Raw genomic sequence first — 14,162 nt, 5'->3', positions numbered from 1 at the left:
AAGCCATTCTCATAAACCAGCTTCTCCAGAATAGTCAGTATATAAACTCAGTGTCCCTTCTAGCCTTGCTCCCTCACTGTCAAGGTTTCTACTAATAAAGCAGCTTGAGGTGGGCTCACCATTAATTCCACTAAGTGCCTCTGACTATATGCAAAGTCACCTCTTGGAAAAATATTCCCAGTCTTGGAGCAATGAAGACAAATTGCTGCATTTTATATGTTTGTTAATAATTCTGGAAATGTACTCCATAGTCAGGAGTTCTATATCTGTATTTCCAACTGCCACTGATTATCTCCATTTGGACATCCCACAAGCACCTCAATCTCGGTGAGCCCAAAACTGAACTCTTCATTCACCCACCTACAAACCTATTCTTCCGTATTTTTCCCATAGCCCAGTGAGGGCCTCCCCATCCCACTGAGTGTCCTAACGTAGAAATTTGAGCATTATCCTTGAACCCCAAACTCCTTTCTCTCTTCCCTTCTCTCTCTCTCTCTCACACACACGCATACACACACACATAGATCTGGTCAATCAGCAAGCATGGAAGACTTCAGATACATTGTTCATAGGCTTCTTCTTTATTCAGTAGATATTTGTTGAGTGAATTTGAAAAATTAATGAGATATTTAATTATCTGAATGACTATACCAAAGGCTTTATGATGAGCTATCAAAACATGAAAGGCAAAATACACACGAATTGTGTGAAATTATTTAGAATGTAATAAAAAAATGAAAGCCAAAAATTAGGTAAGGTTGGTTGGTTGGATAAAAAGAGAGATGGATAAATGGAGAAAAATTAAGAAAGAAGGTTGGGGGGGGGAGGGAGTGAGAGAGTAAGGAAAGGAAGGACAGAGAGGAAGAGAGGAGAAAAATCTTGGAAGGAAGAACAAAAGAGGAAAAACAGGATTTGTAGAATATAGCAGTGTGACCCATCAGAATTTCTTTTTTTTTTTTTTCTTTTTCAGAGAGAGGAAAACAGAAGGGGGAGGGGCAGTGTGGGGCCAGACACAGGGCTTGTTCTCACAATCCTGAAATCATGATCTGAGCCAAAATTAAGAGTGGGCTGCTTAATTGATTGAGCTACTTGGGTGCCCCTGTGATCAATCAAAATTTCTTAATGCCATCTTTGCTTTTGTCTTTATCACTTTCTTCCAAGTATGACGTGGGTATGAGAGATTTAAGGAGATGGTATGAGAGCATCAAGTTACCTTAAGTGAATTAGCTTTACATTTTTATTATGAAAAGTTTCAAATATATACAAAAGACTTGAAAACAATATTCATCTCCACCCTTATTTGCTCCCAGCCCCTCTCTATCATTATGAAGAAAATCTAATATATTATTTAAATGAGCTGACTCTAATGTTTTAAAGAATTATATTCCAGTGATACAATACTAAAAGAAAAAATACCATCCACTTTTCTCAGAAATAATGAAGAGGACATTGTAAAAAAGAAAAAAACAGGGAAATACTATACTCATTTTTTTTTTGCTATACCTATTTTTTATTAAAAAGGAAGACTATAGAGTCTTGAGAGTCTAGGGTATGAACTTGCAGGTTTTATGATATGATGAATTTTTTTTTCCAGATGACGGAATAAAAATAGTGCTAATACTAGTTATTTCAAGATGCTAAGAACAAGGATTGCTCTACTGACTTCTTCATTCACTTATTCAAATTCTGTCTTTTTTATAAAGGAATTAAGTCAGCTAATTTCCCTTTTTAATAAGGCTACTAGACCGCTAGCTCAGGAAAATACTATAGCATAAAAACGAACCTTAATTTCAGCAAGATACTGGCAAAGTCTCTTACGTTGTGGGTGTGTTGGAGAAATGTGAGCTGAATCACTGTAATTAGGTAGATTTAGAGGTGGTGATGTGACCATGTCTGCAGGAATAAGCAATGGGTCAGTCAACTTGGAGGACAGCCTCTAGTAGATACTAGAAGAATCTATTTGTGGACATGATCATGTCCTTGGTTTTAACCAATGACTTGGACACAGAAGACATGCAACTACTCCCACAGCAGACTAGGAGCTTATAGACTTTTGAGAAGAGACCACACATGTAAAACTGAATTAAGTTTATGGTTTACTAGGGCAGAGACAAATAAATTTGTTTAAACAAGTTGGATAAACAGAGCAAGCGCCTGGTGCAGCATGTCTCAGCTCAGCTTTTTTGGGTCCCAGGACCATATGGATCCTGTTGCCACTTACATTGTCTGTGCAAAGTGGTGTGAAAAGCTAATGTCTGCAAAACTCAGTTTCATTGCTCACCACATCCTGTCTGATACTTAGGGCTTACATCCTTAGCCAGGAGGAATTTACACAAATAGGAAACAGCAAGAGACCCTCAGACCCGTTCCTGACTCCTGAACAAAACAGAGGGTCCATTAAGTCCACATCGTGATAGGGCAGGGAACCCTCTCATTCTCCTGTCCCTAAGCATCATCTCTGTGCCCCTCTTGACTACGTGCAGGAGAGTCGCACCTTTGCTGAATTGCCCCTAGAGCCTCTATGAGAAGGAGGTGCCGAGGAGCTATGGTTTCTGCCCTCGGAGGATACGGTCTTGCTGGAACTAAGACATTTAATCGTGTGGGACATCGAAGCCCTTTCACACCTGGGGCTCATCGTTATCCTTCCAGAACTTACACAAATAATCTATGTCCCTAATGTCTTCTTTTAAAGGCTTATTTACAGATAATGATTGTTGATCCAAGCTCAGCATCAATAAAAATACATCTTCCAGACTGAGCGTTCAGGCATTTCAGATAGTCTCTCGTCTCTGGTTATTCAATACCCCAGAGAGTTCCTGTTCCACAGGAGCCTCTCAGGTTTACAGAGGACATGAAACTGGGAAGTCCCTTGGAAATCCCAGTGGCAAAATCAAAAATTTTAGAATGGTTACAAGCACAAGCTAAAAATTAAAAGAAACTAACCAGACAAATACAAAGTCCTACCTTTAGCCTCCAAATAAGCATTTAAATAGAAAACAGAAAAGATCTGATAAGATGTAAGTACATATGATTTTTTAAACCCACTTTTTAATGAAAAGAGACAGAAGAATGAGCCATTTAATTGTTTTTAATTATATTAGTAAGTGTCTTATCAAAGGTGGTAATGATTGCTTTCTATATATTCTGCACAGGCAAAGTAATAACTGTGGCATTTGGGTTAATTTTGTATATCTCATTTCAAGGAGCTACGAGCCACCCATAGAGCCAGAAGACTAGAATGGAAAAAGGTCTCAAAGCCATGCCTGATGATAATGAGAGTAATAATAGCGACGGGCGTGTATTGAAGCCCTATTGTGTGCCTCCATCTGTGGTAGACAGTGGCCTTGAAATGGCTATGGAATTGAACCTGTCCAATCTAAAAGGTCAAGAAGTTATGATCCCAGCTAAACTTTAAACTCCATGATGAGAGGGGTGTTTTTACATACTCTTCAGATGGTAATGAAGATGCTAGTCATGGTCGTGATAGCTGCTTCCCAATGTGTGAGAAATAAATTGTCAAGTGACAGGGAGGAAAAATTATGTGTATCCAGAGAGGAAATTTGATCAAGTAAATTGAACTTATCAGGACACAAATTAAAGCTCAAATATAAAAAAGAAATTTCTATCACTTAGCGCTATCAGTATCACTTACTGTTGCTCAGAAGTGGTATAAAAAACCTTTTAAGGAGTCCCACCTGCTATTAAGTGCTCACTAGGTACAAGCGTCAGACCTTACCAGCTTGTAAAGCTGATACTGTAATCCCCATATTCATGGAGAAATCAGATACCGAGTAAAAACTTGTCAAAGGTCACACAACTAGGAAATGAAAGATTAAGGCTTACTGACTTTAAAGCTCATTTATTTTTACTAAGTTATAACCATCCCTATCGTTGAAAATAATCCATATGGCCATTGTCCACATGTCCATCTCTTAAGGGCATGGTTAGGAGAAGTCCTGCATTGGGCGAGGACGGGTCCTACCTAGCACTTTGATCCTTCAAGCACCCAGGGTCAATGAGCCTGTTTGTCAAGTAATACATTCTCACAAGAATGAATGTTTAATAATCTGCTTCATAAAACTGGGAAGTAATAGGAATATTGATATCATTTTTAAATGAATCTAAAGAGATCAGTTTCATTCAAGGGAATGCTAAATGCTCTCAATGCAGGACACTTGCTAATTCACCCCGAATTTCATTAGGAAAGCACTTAATTGGCCTCCTAATAGAATTATTTCTAGGCCAGTTCATTTACTTGCTACCCTCACTATTCTATTTTGAATCATCTGTGTAGCACTTTTACTGGTGAAGTTCAACACATGTCAAAATATAGCTCTGTGCCTTTATATCTGTTACGAACCATAAACGTGGGCTTAAAGAAAGCCAAATATTTGGAAGCAGAGAAGAACAGACATTTGTTGAAAGTCTGCTATGTTCTAGACACAGTCTAGAGATCAGCTCATTCGGAAAAGGGTAGGAGGATCACCAGGAAGTCTGGTGTGGATGTAGCAAGCAGCCCGTCTGCAGGGCACTGTGAGGACACCAGCCCCAGCCTGGCAGAGGTTCTGGGTGGAGAGTCGTAGGAAGTATTACTGGATTGGTGGCATGGAAAGGACACACAGAGGGGCTTGGATTAGCAACAGAACATTCAGACTTGGTGAGCAGCAGAAGCCATGCTGGGTTCTTGAGTAGAAGTATAGAATGAGCAAATTTTTTCAAGAATACGGGGAACGTGTTCCTCTCTTTAGAGAGAGGAGTGGGAAGCCACAGTATAAGAAAGAGTAGTGGTTGTTCTTAGAAAGGAGTCGCCTCTGAGGTTGACAGGAAGGTTTGCAGGATACGCACTAGCAATACTGATGAGTACAGGGGGCCAACTCTGTGCCAAGCTCTGGTCTCTGTGCTTAGGTGTAGTCACGCATTTGCCTCCTAATTCTGTGAAGTAAGTAGCGGTGGTATCATCATCCCCAACTTCCAGTTGAGAAAACTGACGTTTCTAAGAGCAGCTGACCTGGGCACCAGGGTGGCTCAGTCAGTTAAGCATCTGCCTCAGGTCATGATCTCGGATCCCAGGATCGAGCACCCACCCCCCACCACCCTCCCAAGACTTCGCTCAGCCCACATTTTGCTTCTTCCTCTTCCTCTGCCCCTCCCCCCACTTGTGCTCTCTCTTCCCCCTCTTTCTCTCTCTCACTCAGATAAATAAATAATCTTACAAATAAAAATAAATAAATAAATAAAAAGCAGTGGGCCTAAGGTCACACAGAAAAGATACCCCACATTCAGCAAGCGCTCCCCTCGCAGCCAGATTCTGATGACCCATCGCAGTGTGTTTAAAATGGTTGTTTGACGACACTGCTCTGGTCTTGCTGTTTAAAGTCACAGCTTGAGCAGATTGTTCTCGGAAGTGGCAGACACCACAGGGCTGAGGCCGTGTTCTTCCGCCCACGAACACGGTGGACAACCAGCGTGCTGGCTCCGTGCGCTCTCTTCCTCCAGAACTTGAGGGATGTGGGGCAGACCTTTTCTAGTCTGAAAGTTATATTTGTAGTCTAATAAAGATAAAAATCAAGTTAAGTGAATGGGTTATACTATCTATGGCCGTTTTCTTTATAAATATTATAAATCGTTTTCCACACACATGGCAGACCATATGTGTATGTTTCTCCCCCCACCAGGGGCTCAAGATCTGGATCGCATCCGACTCTCCACCTACAGAACAGCATGCAAGCTTCGGTTTGTTCAGAAGAAATGCAACTGTGAGTATGCCAGTTGTTTGGACTAATTACCCTCCTGAATCCTATAGTTTATGTTTGTTACTTTGTTTATTAAAACTGGTGTCTTGTAAGTGTTGATAAAAATATGTTTACACAACAGTAGAGTATCAGGATGCACAAATGGTTAGAGAGACTCTCCGTAAGTGATTCTGAAGGCTTCGTTGCTCTTAATTGCTCAAGTGATGAGCCTTTGGATGTGTGCGAAATCCTGTCTTTGGGATGGTTTAAATCTGGATGGATATTGTCCTTCTCTTCTCTAGCTTTGGTATTGTCCATGCAGTGCCATCAGAGTGGTTTCCACGAACGTTAGAAAACATCAGATATTAAGTCCTTTTTTTATACATGTGTTTGCCTTTCAAGTATAAGAAAATGTTGATAAGCCCCTGGAAAACACAAAAGTTTCTTTCTGAAGCTACAAAATTACCCTTTGTATCAGAGTTTTAACTACATTGGCCTGCATCAGACCAGGGCAAGAAAAGAGGCAATAATACTAGAAGAAACAAAGAGACTTGCTTCGACTTGCTCCCAAATTTTAAAATGTCGGCAGCCACTAGATCACTAATCTCAGCGAACCGTTTGTGTCGTCTGCTGCTTCACTGCTCTCATCATTTTCTGGAGAGAAAAATTGCCTCATAGTTCATGTATATGAACTTACTCTTTTCTTTTTGAATACTGACTGCTGTAAAAACGAATAAGTATTCTCATTTTCTAATTAGTATTGGATGGATTAGAAAAATGAGAACCGTAATGTTCTCCTGAGGACGTACATGTAGTTTTTGCATGAGTGGCAGAGGGCTTAGACGCGGTCAGTGTGGAAACCAGGCATGTCCACACCTCTACCTCCCGGAGTCTCCAGCAGATGTTCCCTGGGGCCCTGCCTCAGGCTCCCCAAATCCTGACTATGGGGGATGGGCAGGTAGCTAGTCTTCCAGGTGCTCATGTAGAGCTTCTTCCTCAGCTACAGTGGCTGGAAATGGGACTGAAATTCGGGGCAGGAGGAGAAGAGGGTAAACACAGGTTGGCCAGATATCAAAGACAGGTTTGACTCCTTACAGGAAACTAAATCCATCCAAAAAAAAAAAAAAAAATGGTGAGACAATGGAGACAATGAGAAGAGCACTACAGATGCGGGAAGCATGTATTCAGTGATGAATACAAGGTCTCCATGTATTCAGTGATGAAAAAGTGACAGGATCCTCCTGCTTTCTTTCCTCATCACCACTCAGTGGCCTTCAGAATGGAAGGGTGAGGAGAAAGAGCCCGGACGGGGCTTCTGATCCCACAGAGCTTTGCCAAGCAGAGCTTCCTCGGGTCCTTTCAGCAGAGATATGGAATTGTTTAAAAAAAAAAAAAAAAGTGTTACAAAACAGTAGGGATGAACTAAAAAGTAAATAAACAAGAAAGAAAGGGAAGGCTGGGAGGGAAGCGGAGAGCATTGCAAAGGCCCTAACTATCTCCAGCAGCCCTGGGCCACCTCGCATTCCTCCTGCTCCCAGGGAATGGCCCTTTCTCATTCTTGGGGGTCTCCTTTTCCTCTTCCTGTTCTTTTCTGCTCCTCATCCTTATCCTACATCCAGAATCATGTGATAGTCACCCTGACTATCCAAGGAGTCACACTGACCTCCTTGGAAGGCAGTGAGGAAAACAGTGCCAGTCCATCCCTGGTGAAACTAGAACTTTCATACTCATCTAGTTGCCCCTCGGTGCATCAATTCACTTACCTTTTGATTTAGAAAGCTTATAACGAGCTCCTACTGTGTGTTCGGCACTGTGCTTAGGTGCCTGGGGTAGAGCAATGTGAATAAGATGCGATCTTTGCCTTAAAGTTGCCCAAAGTCTAACTGGGTTAGACTGGATGGAATTTTAAACAGGACCCTAACACAGTATGGAAGTGTAATGGTAGGAATGGGGGCATGGTGTTATGGGAGCACAAGGAGGCTGGGCCCTATGTGGGCATGAGGGCCAGTAAAAGGAGTTTCCTACAGAAGAAGGCATCTAGCCTGATTCTTAGAGAATTAGTGGACATTCCACAGAGAAGTGTTACACCCGACAAACTTCATCTCTTTGAGGATGAGGAAAATCCCTTCTCAGCCTGTTGGCTAAGATCAAGTGTAGGATGAGGAAAGTATTACATCCTCTACAAATTATACAAAAGTAAAGCTTAAGGAAGAGAAACAAGCAGGTTTTCAATGCTCTGCTAAAATAAAGTTGCTTTTTAAAATTGTTTCTACCTTGAGCAGAAGTGTTAAATGCAAGTACGATATGTGTTTGCTGAGTTTTCCTTCCTGACAACAAATCTAACAGTTGTGATGTCAGGGAGCTTGCAAAATGCTAACACAGCTGAGACTGTTTTATCTTAAAGGCAGAGCCTACTTTTTCAGATAACCAGGACACTGGTGTTTATGGGACATAATATTAGTCAATGTTGAACGTACACCCCTGTATTAGGGGAAGGTCATTTTTGTCTGCAGTGAAACTTAATACACCATAAATATGGTATCTTACACTGGAGTTTTACTCTACAATAAGAGAAATAAAAAAATATCCGGGCAGTGTATTTGTAAGAACATTGCTTTATTGGAAATTCTTACATAGCGTTTATTTCATAGAAATCAATGGACCTTAATGGAGAACGGGTTATTTTTAGGTCCAGACCTTATTTACAGGTAAGATTGATGTTGGGTATTAACAAAACTAAGCTTAAAAACTATACAATAGAGGGGCGAGAACATTAAAACTGACACTTGTCAAGTCATCACCTAGAAAAAAATGTATTATCTGGATATAGCATGGAGTATATAGATTTTTAAGAGATTTATTTTTTTATCTGAGTTCAGACATCAGAAGGGTTAGTTAATTCCCTGTATTTCTGTTCCCACAGCCGTTGCCTACTGTCTTTATGGTTTCCTGTACAGAGCACTGATTCCTATCACCGACATTCATGTTCATTCCCTCTAATGCAATTCCCGATGGATGCTGAGAGTAACTGCTTCTCAGGGTCGAAAACACTCCACAGAAGAGGCCAGAAAACTGTGGCCTGTGGACTAAATGCAGCTCAGCACTTACTTTTGTAGATACTGTAAAATAGGAGTTTTTACAGATGAATATTTGCAATTATTTTAAAATAGGGAACACTACTTACAGTCCCAGTTAAGCAAAATGCTATCCTTCCCCCTGCAAATTCCAATCTTCTCATTGGTAAACAAGTATTGAAAAAAAAAATTGCCCTCCATTATTATATTTTTAATTTCGTCAGAAAAATATTGTATAAATTTGTTTTCTCTCTCATAATATATATGCCAGCATAATATCTACATAATATTACTATGTAATCTAGTAGTGCCCCACTCTCCAAACACAAAAAAGACATTCACCAACCTCTGTTATAATAGAAAAACTGTCAGACACCATCTTTTCTTTTGTTCAGACAAGACACTTTATTCCTTCAACTTTTCTCCTTGGGATTCATTTGTCAAGTCAGCTTCTTCCCCTTACCATTCATTTTTGTACACTGGCCTAATCTCCCTCCCTGTGCCATGACTAGCACATTCCCTAATGGAACAAAAGGATGGATGACCCTAAAAATTAGAGGACACCTGGTTGTCAATTTTATTTTCTAGGAGGAATGGGACAGAAAGGGGATAATACACACAATATTCCTAACTCTGCTTTTGGCTTCGAGGTTTCCTGAGAACTTTCCACAAAAATAAGCTATACACCATCTATAAGGATGTGTGCAATGACAACATCTCAGCCTTTGCTTTAAACAAATAACTATGTTCTGCCAGAACATTATCTCCTCGGTCAGCACTGACATGGTTAATGATCCAGATACCCTGTAATGTCAGCAGATCTTTTTCCAGAAATTACTTTGGAGTCAATGGAATGCAGCCTTAAGTTCATGAACAATAAAAGGGAACAAGAGAAATAAATCAGAAATCTCAAATCCCTCCTGTTTAATAAAAGGAGCAAAAGTAAGAAGGCACCTTCTTTTCATTCTTCTGCTCACAGCCTGAATTTTCTGTCAGTCGTATCAACTAAAATTTAGTTAAAATTTTGCTTAAAAGGAAAAGAGGAAAGATATGTATTTGTATCTGAGCTTTCAGAGTTTCTCAAAGATCTTCCCTCTAATAAAAGAAATACAAGTATTCCTCATCCACTTACAAAGTTAGAACACATGCTTTTACTTAATAACTCGAAACTTCATTTAGGGTTTCTAGAAGGAAAAAAAAATGCAGAACCTATTCACCTAATGGCTTCTCTGTCACTATGAAATTAACTCATGTGAGTGCTAGATATATGGTGGGTCCAGAAGGAATATTTTTTTATGTGTGAATGAGTAGGATCCACTAGATTCATTTTTCACCAGCCAAGTGATTAGTCTTACACTTTCAGGAGTAGCCTTTAGGTATGTGTTTTGTTTTTGTTTTTGAGATTTTATTTATTTATCTTGAGAGAAAGAGAGGACGAACATGAGCAGGGAGGAGGGGTAGAGAGAGGGAGAAGCAGACTTCCCACTGAGCAGGGAGCCCAGCTCGGGGTTTGATCCCAGGATCCCAGGATCATGACCTGAGCAGAAGGCAGATGCTTAACTGAGTGAGCCATCCAGGCGCTCCTAGGTATGCTTTTTCTGAAATAAATACTAATATCCCATTCAATTTTATTCAAGTTGATTACCAGCATATTCCTCCTCTTTGCCGTATTTTTAAGTATGTGGATTTGGGGCTGCCTGTATCCATTTCTATCATTACATAACACACTTAGCCACTTAAAACAACACACATTTACTCTCTTGTAGTTTCTATAGGTCAGAAACCAAACACAGCATGACTGGATTCTCAGCCTAGGGTCTCCCAGTGTCTGTGGTTCTCATCTGGGGTTCATGGTTCTCTTCTGAGTGAACTGGCTATTGGCAGAACTCATTTCCTTATGGTTGAAGGGTTGAGGTCTCCATTCCTTGCTAACAGTCAGCTGGAGACGACTCCCAGTTCCTATAAGCCACCTGCATTCCTTGCCACATGGCCCTCTAGATGTTTGCTTCTCCTTCCGTACCAGGCACACTGGGTCTCTCTGACTTCCTCCTCCTCTGCGATCAGCCAAAGAAAACTTTCTACTTTTAAAGAGTTATGCAGGGGCACCTGGGTGGCCCAGTCAGTTAAGCATCTGCTTTAAGCTAAAGTCATGATCCCAGAGTCCTGGGATCGAGTCACTGGATAAAGCCCCAAGTCAGGCTCCCTGCTCAGCAGGGAGTCTGCTTCTCCCTCTGCCGCTTACCTCACTTGTGTGCTTGCTCTCTCCCTCTTTCTCTCTCAAATAAAGTCTTTTAAAAAAAAATGAAAGGACTTATGTGAGGTCAGGTTCACCCAGAAAATCCCTTTATATTAAGGTCAACTGACTTGAGCCCTTAATTACATCTGTAAAATCCCTTTACTGCAATACCTAAATTAGTGTTTGATTCAGCAGTGGAGAAGGTATGTCAACACTGAAGACCAGGAATCTTGGGGGTTGGTCAGGTGTGAAGAGGAAGAGGGCATTTTAGAACTCTGCCTACCACATTGCTCAGCATCATTGACTTTTCTGTTTTCCAGATAATGACATATAGAGCCTTGGGTGAAAAAATGAAGTTTAAAGGAAATACTCAGGTGACAGAAACAGATCCCCCCAAAAGAGATGTGTCTGAAGGAGAGAGATAGGACTGTTTCCTATCAAGGAGTCAAAAGGAAGAGCAGGAATGTTCAGTTAGGGAAATAAGTGGCAGATGACAAAGGCTTGGAGCATAAGTATCTGTGCTCCAAGTGATTTTGATACATATTTTCACTCCTGATGTTGGATCATTCTAGACACTTGTTTAGAATAAAGAGAAAGGCATTGCACTAGAATCCAACATTTCTTAAAAAATCCCTGTGGGGAAGTTGGTGATAGCAGCAGAACATAAACCCCTTCAAGATGCCTTACAATGTGGCAGCGGAAAACCTCCTCCTGGACCAGCGGAAAACTCTGTCTGGACCTGTGGCAAAACTGCTTCCCCTTCATCAGAGCGAACTTCTGGTAGAACAAATCTATACTGTTAAGGTTCTGGTGCTTGTGATACAGGCTTAATTAAAGCTGCTTCTTCCCTTTCATTGCTTCTATTTTTAAGATCTTAAAGATTCAGAGCTTTGTTTTCTTGTTAGAGCTTTTATTTTTAGAGACTGCTAGGAGCTCCGTCTTCCCAGTCTTTGTCCACTGCACAACCTATGAACTGAACCAATGCCTGTGGTCGTTTCTGGGTGTCTGGAGGGAACAGCCATCAGCTTCCTTCCCTTCCTCCTGCTTCTGCATTAGACCACGGAGCTGGGACCACTGAATACTTTTACGCTCACAGTTTAGGAAAGAACCTCATGTTTAAAAGCCCCAGCCCACTGGTTAAGAGTGACATGTACAGAGGCATCCTTTCAAGCTTCCCTGTGCCATCCAGCAAGTAAGACTCAGTGGCCTTTCCTTAGTGGTCTGCCAAGCTGTGTTCCTGGGAACCTGCTGGATTGTCACAGAGCCGCTGAGCTGAGCAGTGAAGGGACACCCAGAGGGTGCTGTCCTACAGCCTGGCTCCTGGGGTTGTGGGGCTCTGGCAAACACTAAGAGGAAAACCGAAAACAGTTAGGAGGACAGGGAAGGAAAGATGGCCGCTCCCACAGAACCACCCCTGTGACCCATGAGGACTAAATCAAGGAGACTTTCTTGACATTTTGTTCATGTTACCAGCAGCCACTCATTTATTTTTTTTTTTTATTCAACAAATATGGACCAAGGTTTGCTGCATGCCAAGCATTATTCTAGACCATGCGGGGGCGGGGGTGGGGGGGCAGGTGATAATATTCCATAGTGTTCAAATTTAGTATTAGATTAACCTCAAGTTTAGAATCTAATGCTATGTTCTATTTATTATAAAGCTTCTGGTTTTGTGACTATCAAATAGTAGATAACACTCTAAAACTTTGCTATTATCAGCTTATATCTAGCCTGTCAAGTCCCCTGAGCAAACTGTCATTTTCTGAAGAAAAAAAAAAAGTACTTATAAGTATGGTGGTTAAAGACATCAAATGTATCTGTAGCTATTGAAATAAATTATTTAGCTATTTTTAATCATTGTGGTGTTGGGCTAGGACTTCTGCTTTATCTCCTTTTTTATCAGGAATTGTAAAGTTCTGTTCATTCTAGATGAGGAGAGCATAGCACAAGAGATGTTAAATGGCTTCTCCTGAATAAACACCAGATCAAATTATATAATTGAGAACTCAACTTCTAACCTCCAAATATTAGCCAAATGCTATGGTAAACAGAGAGCCTGTCCGGCGATGTCTGTCAAACATGTGGGCCACGAGCCTGCTACAAAGCCAATAATGCATCAGCCCTGAGAAGCTTAGTTTCTCAAAGATAATAAACTTGAACGTACGATCAAGTATACATTTTAATTTCCAAATTCAACACAGCCAATATAGGACTGTCATATTATTATATTGTGGAGAAGGATATGTTGAGGAAGAGTTATTTGACCATGCAGAATTAGAATCTGTTTTGAACATGGTCATAATCATCGTTTTCTTCTCCTTTGTTACTCTGAATGGGCTCAACCAGTGATAGATGGGGACTTGGTTAGAATCTGTGCTTGAGCCCGTGTTTCCCAGAAAGCAGACTCCACAACAAGACTTTTGTGGAACTCCCTCGTTTTCCATTCCAGAGCAGAAGTGGATCAAGGGAGGAAAGCCAAAAGACAGTGCAGGAACTTCTAAGGATCCTTCTGAAAGGCTCCAGAACTTTCCACCCAGGGGACAAAAGGAGGAAGTTCTAATCTAGCTGCTCCTCCCTCCCACCACCCCCGTATGTCTGGGTTGCATTTGTGTAGGTGTGAGGCAGGTCCCCAGCCTTAGTGCTGGGGCATCCAAGGTTTGGAGCAAGAGCCTGAGGCAAGTGCTGTCTGGTGGCAGCTGTGTGGAGCCAGTCAGTGGAAGTCTACACCTTGCCTGTCGTTCCCACAGGGGCTGGAGCAAGGGGTGGAGCCAAGATTTTGAAAAGGTACCAAACAGGGGTCTGAAACATTGCCTCCTGTGCACCTTGGCTTTCTGTGTTAAACATTTCCTCATCGATGTTTTCTACTGCCTTTAAAAATTTTTTTTCTTACAGAAGATACACTTCTCATATTCTTAACCTCACTTAAGATACTGCAGATAATCTGCCGATTAGCCCTCTAGAGACTGCTTCACCCCAAACACCAACCTATCTTCCAAACAATTTTCCTACGTACTAGGAAACTGAGTCATAACTATTCTCTGAATGGGTGAATGAAATGCATTTTCAGTGTCTATCCCGTTTTTTTACTCTTATTGCAGAAAGACAATTAATTATACATAA

General features: G+C 41.1%; 1 protein-coding gene across 7 annotated transcripts in view; it reads left to right on the top strand.

Annotated features, from left to right (window-relative positions):
• DTNA (dystrobrevin alpha) overlaps window positions 1–14,162 on the top strand; it is a 374,000-nt gene that overhangs the window by 255,289 nt on the left and 104,549 nt on the right. For all 7 annotated transcript variants that reach the window (XM_080821015.1, XM_080821021.1, XM_080821016.1 and 4 more), the window contains one exon: window positions 5,676–5,756. In XM_080821015.1, the coding sequence (XP_080677141.1) occupies window positions 5,676–5,756 (81 nt within the window). The remainder of the gene's footprint in view (window positions 1–5,675; window positions 5,757–14,162) is intronic.

Source organism: Martes martes (genome assembly GCF_963455335.1).
Source record: "Martes martes genome assembly, chromosome: 13".
Classification (NCBI taxonomy): Eukaryota; Metazoa; Chordata; class Mammalia; order Carnivora; family Mustelidae; genus Martes; species Martes martes.
The sequence above is the reverse complement of the archived record's forward strand: the minus strand, read 5'-3'. Positions and strand labels throughout refer to the sequence as shown.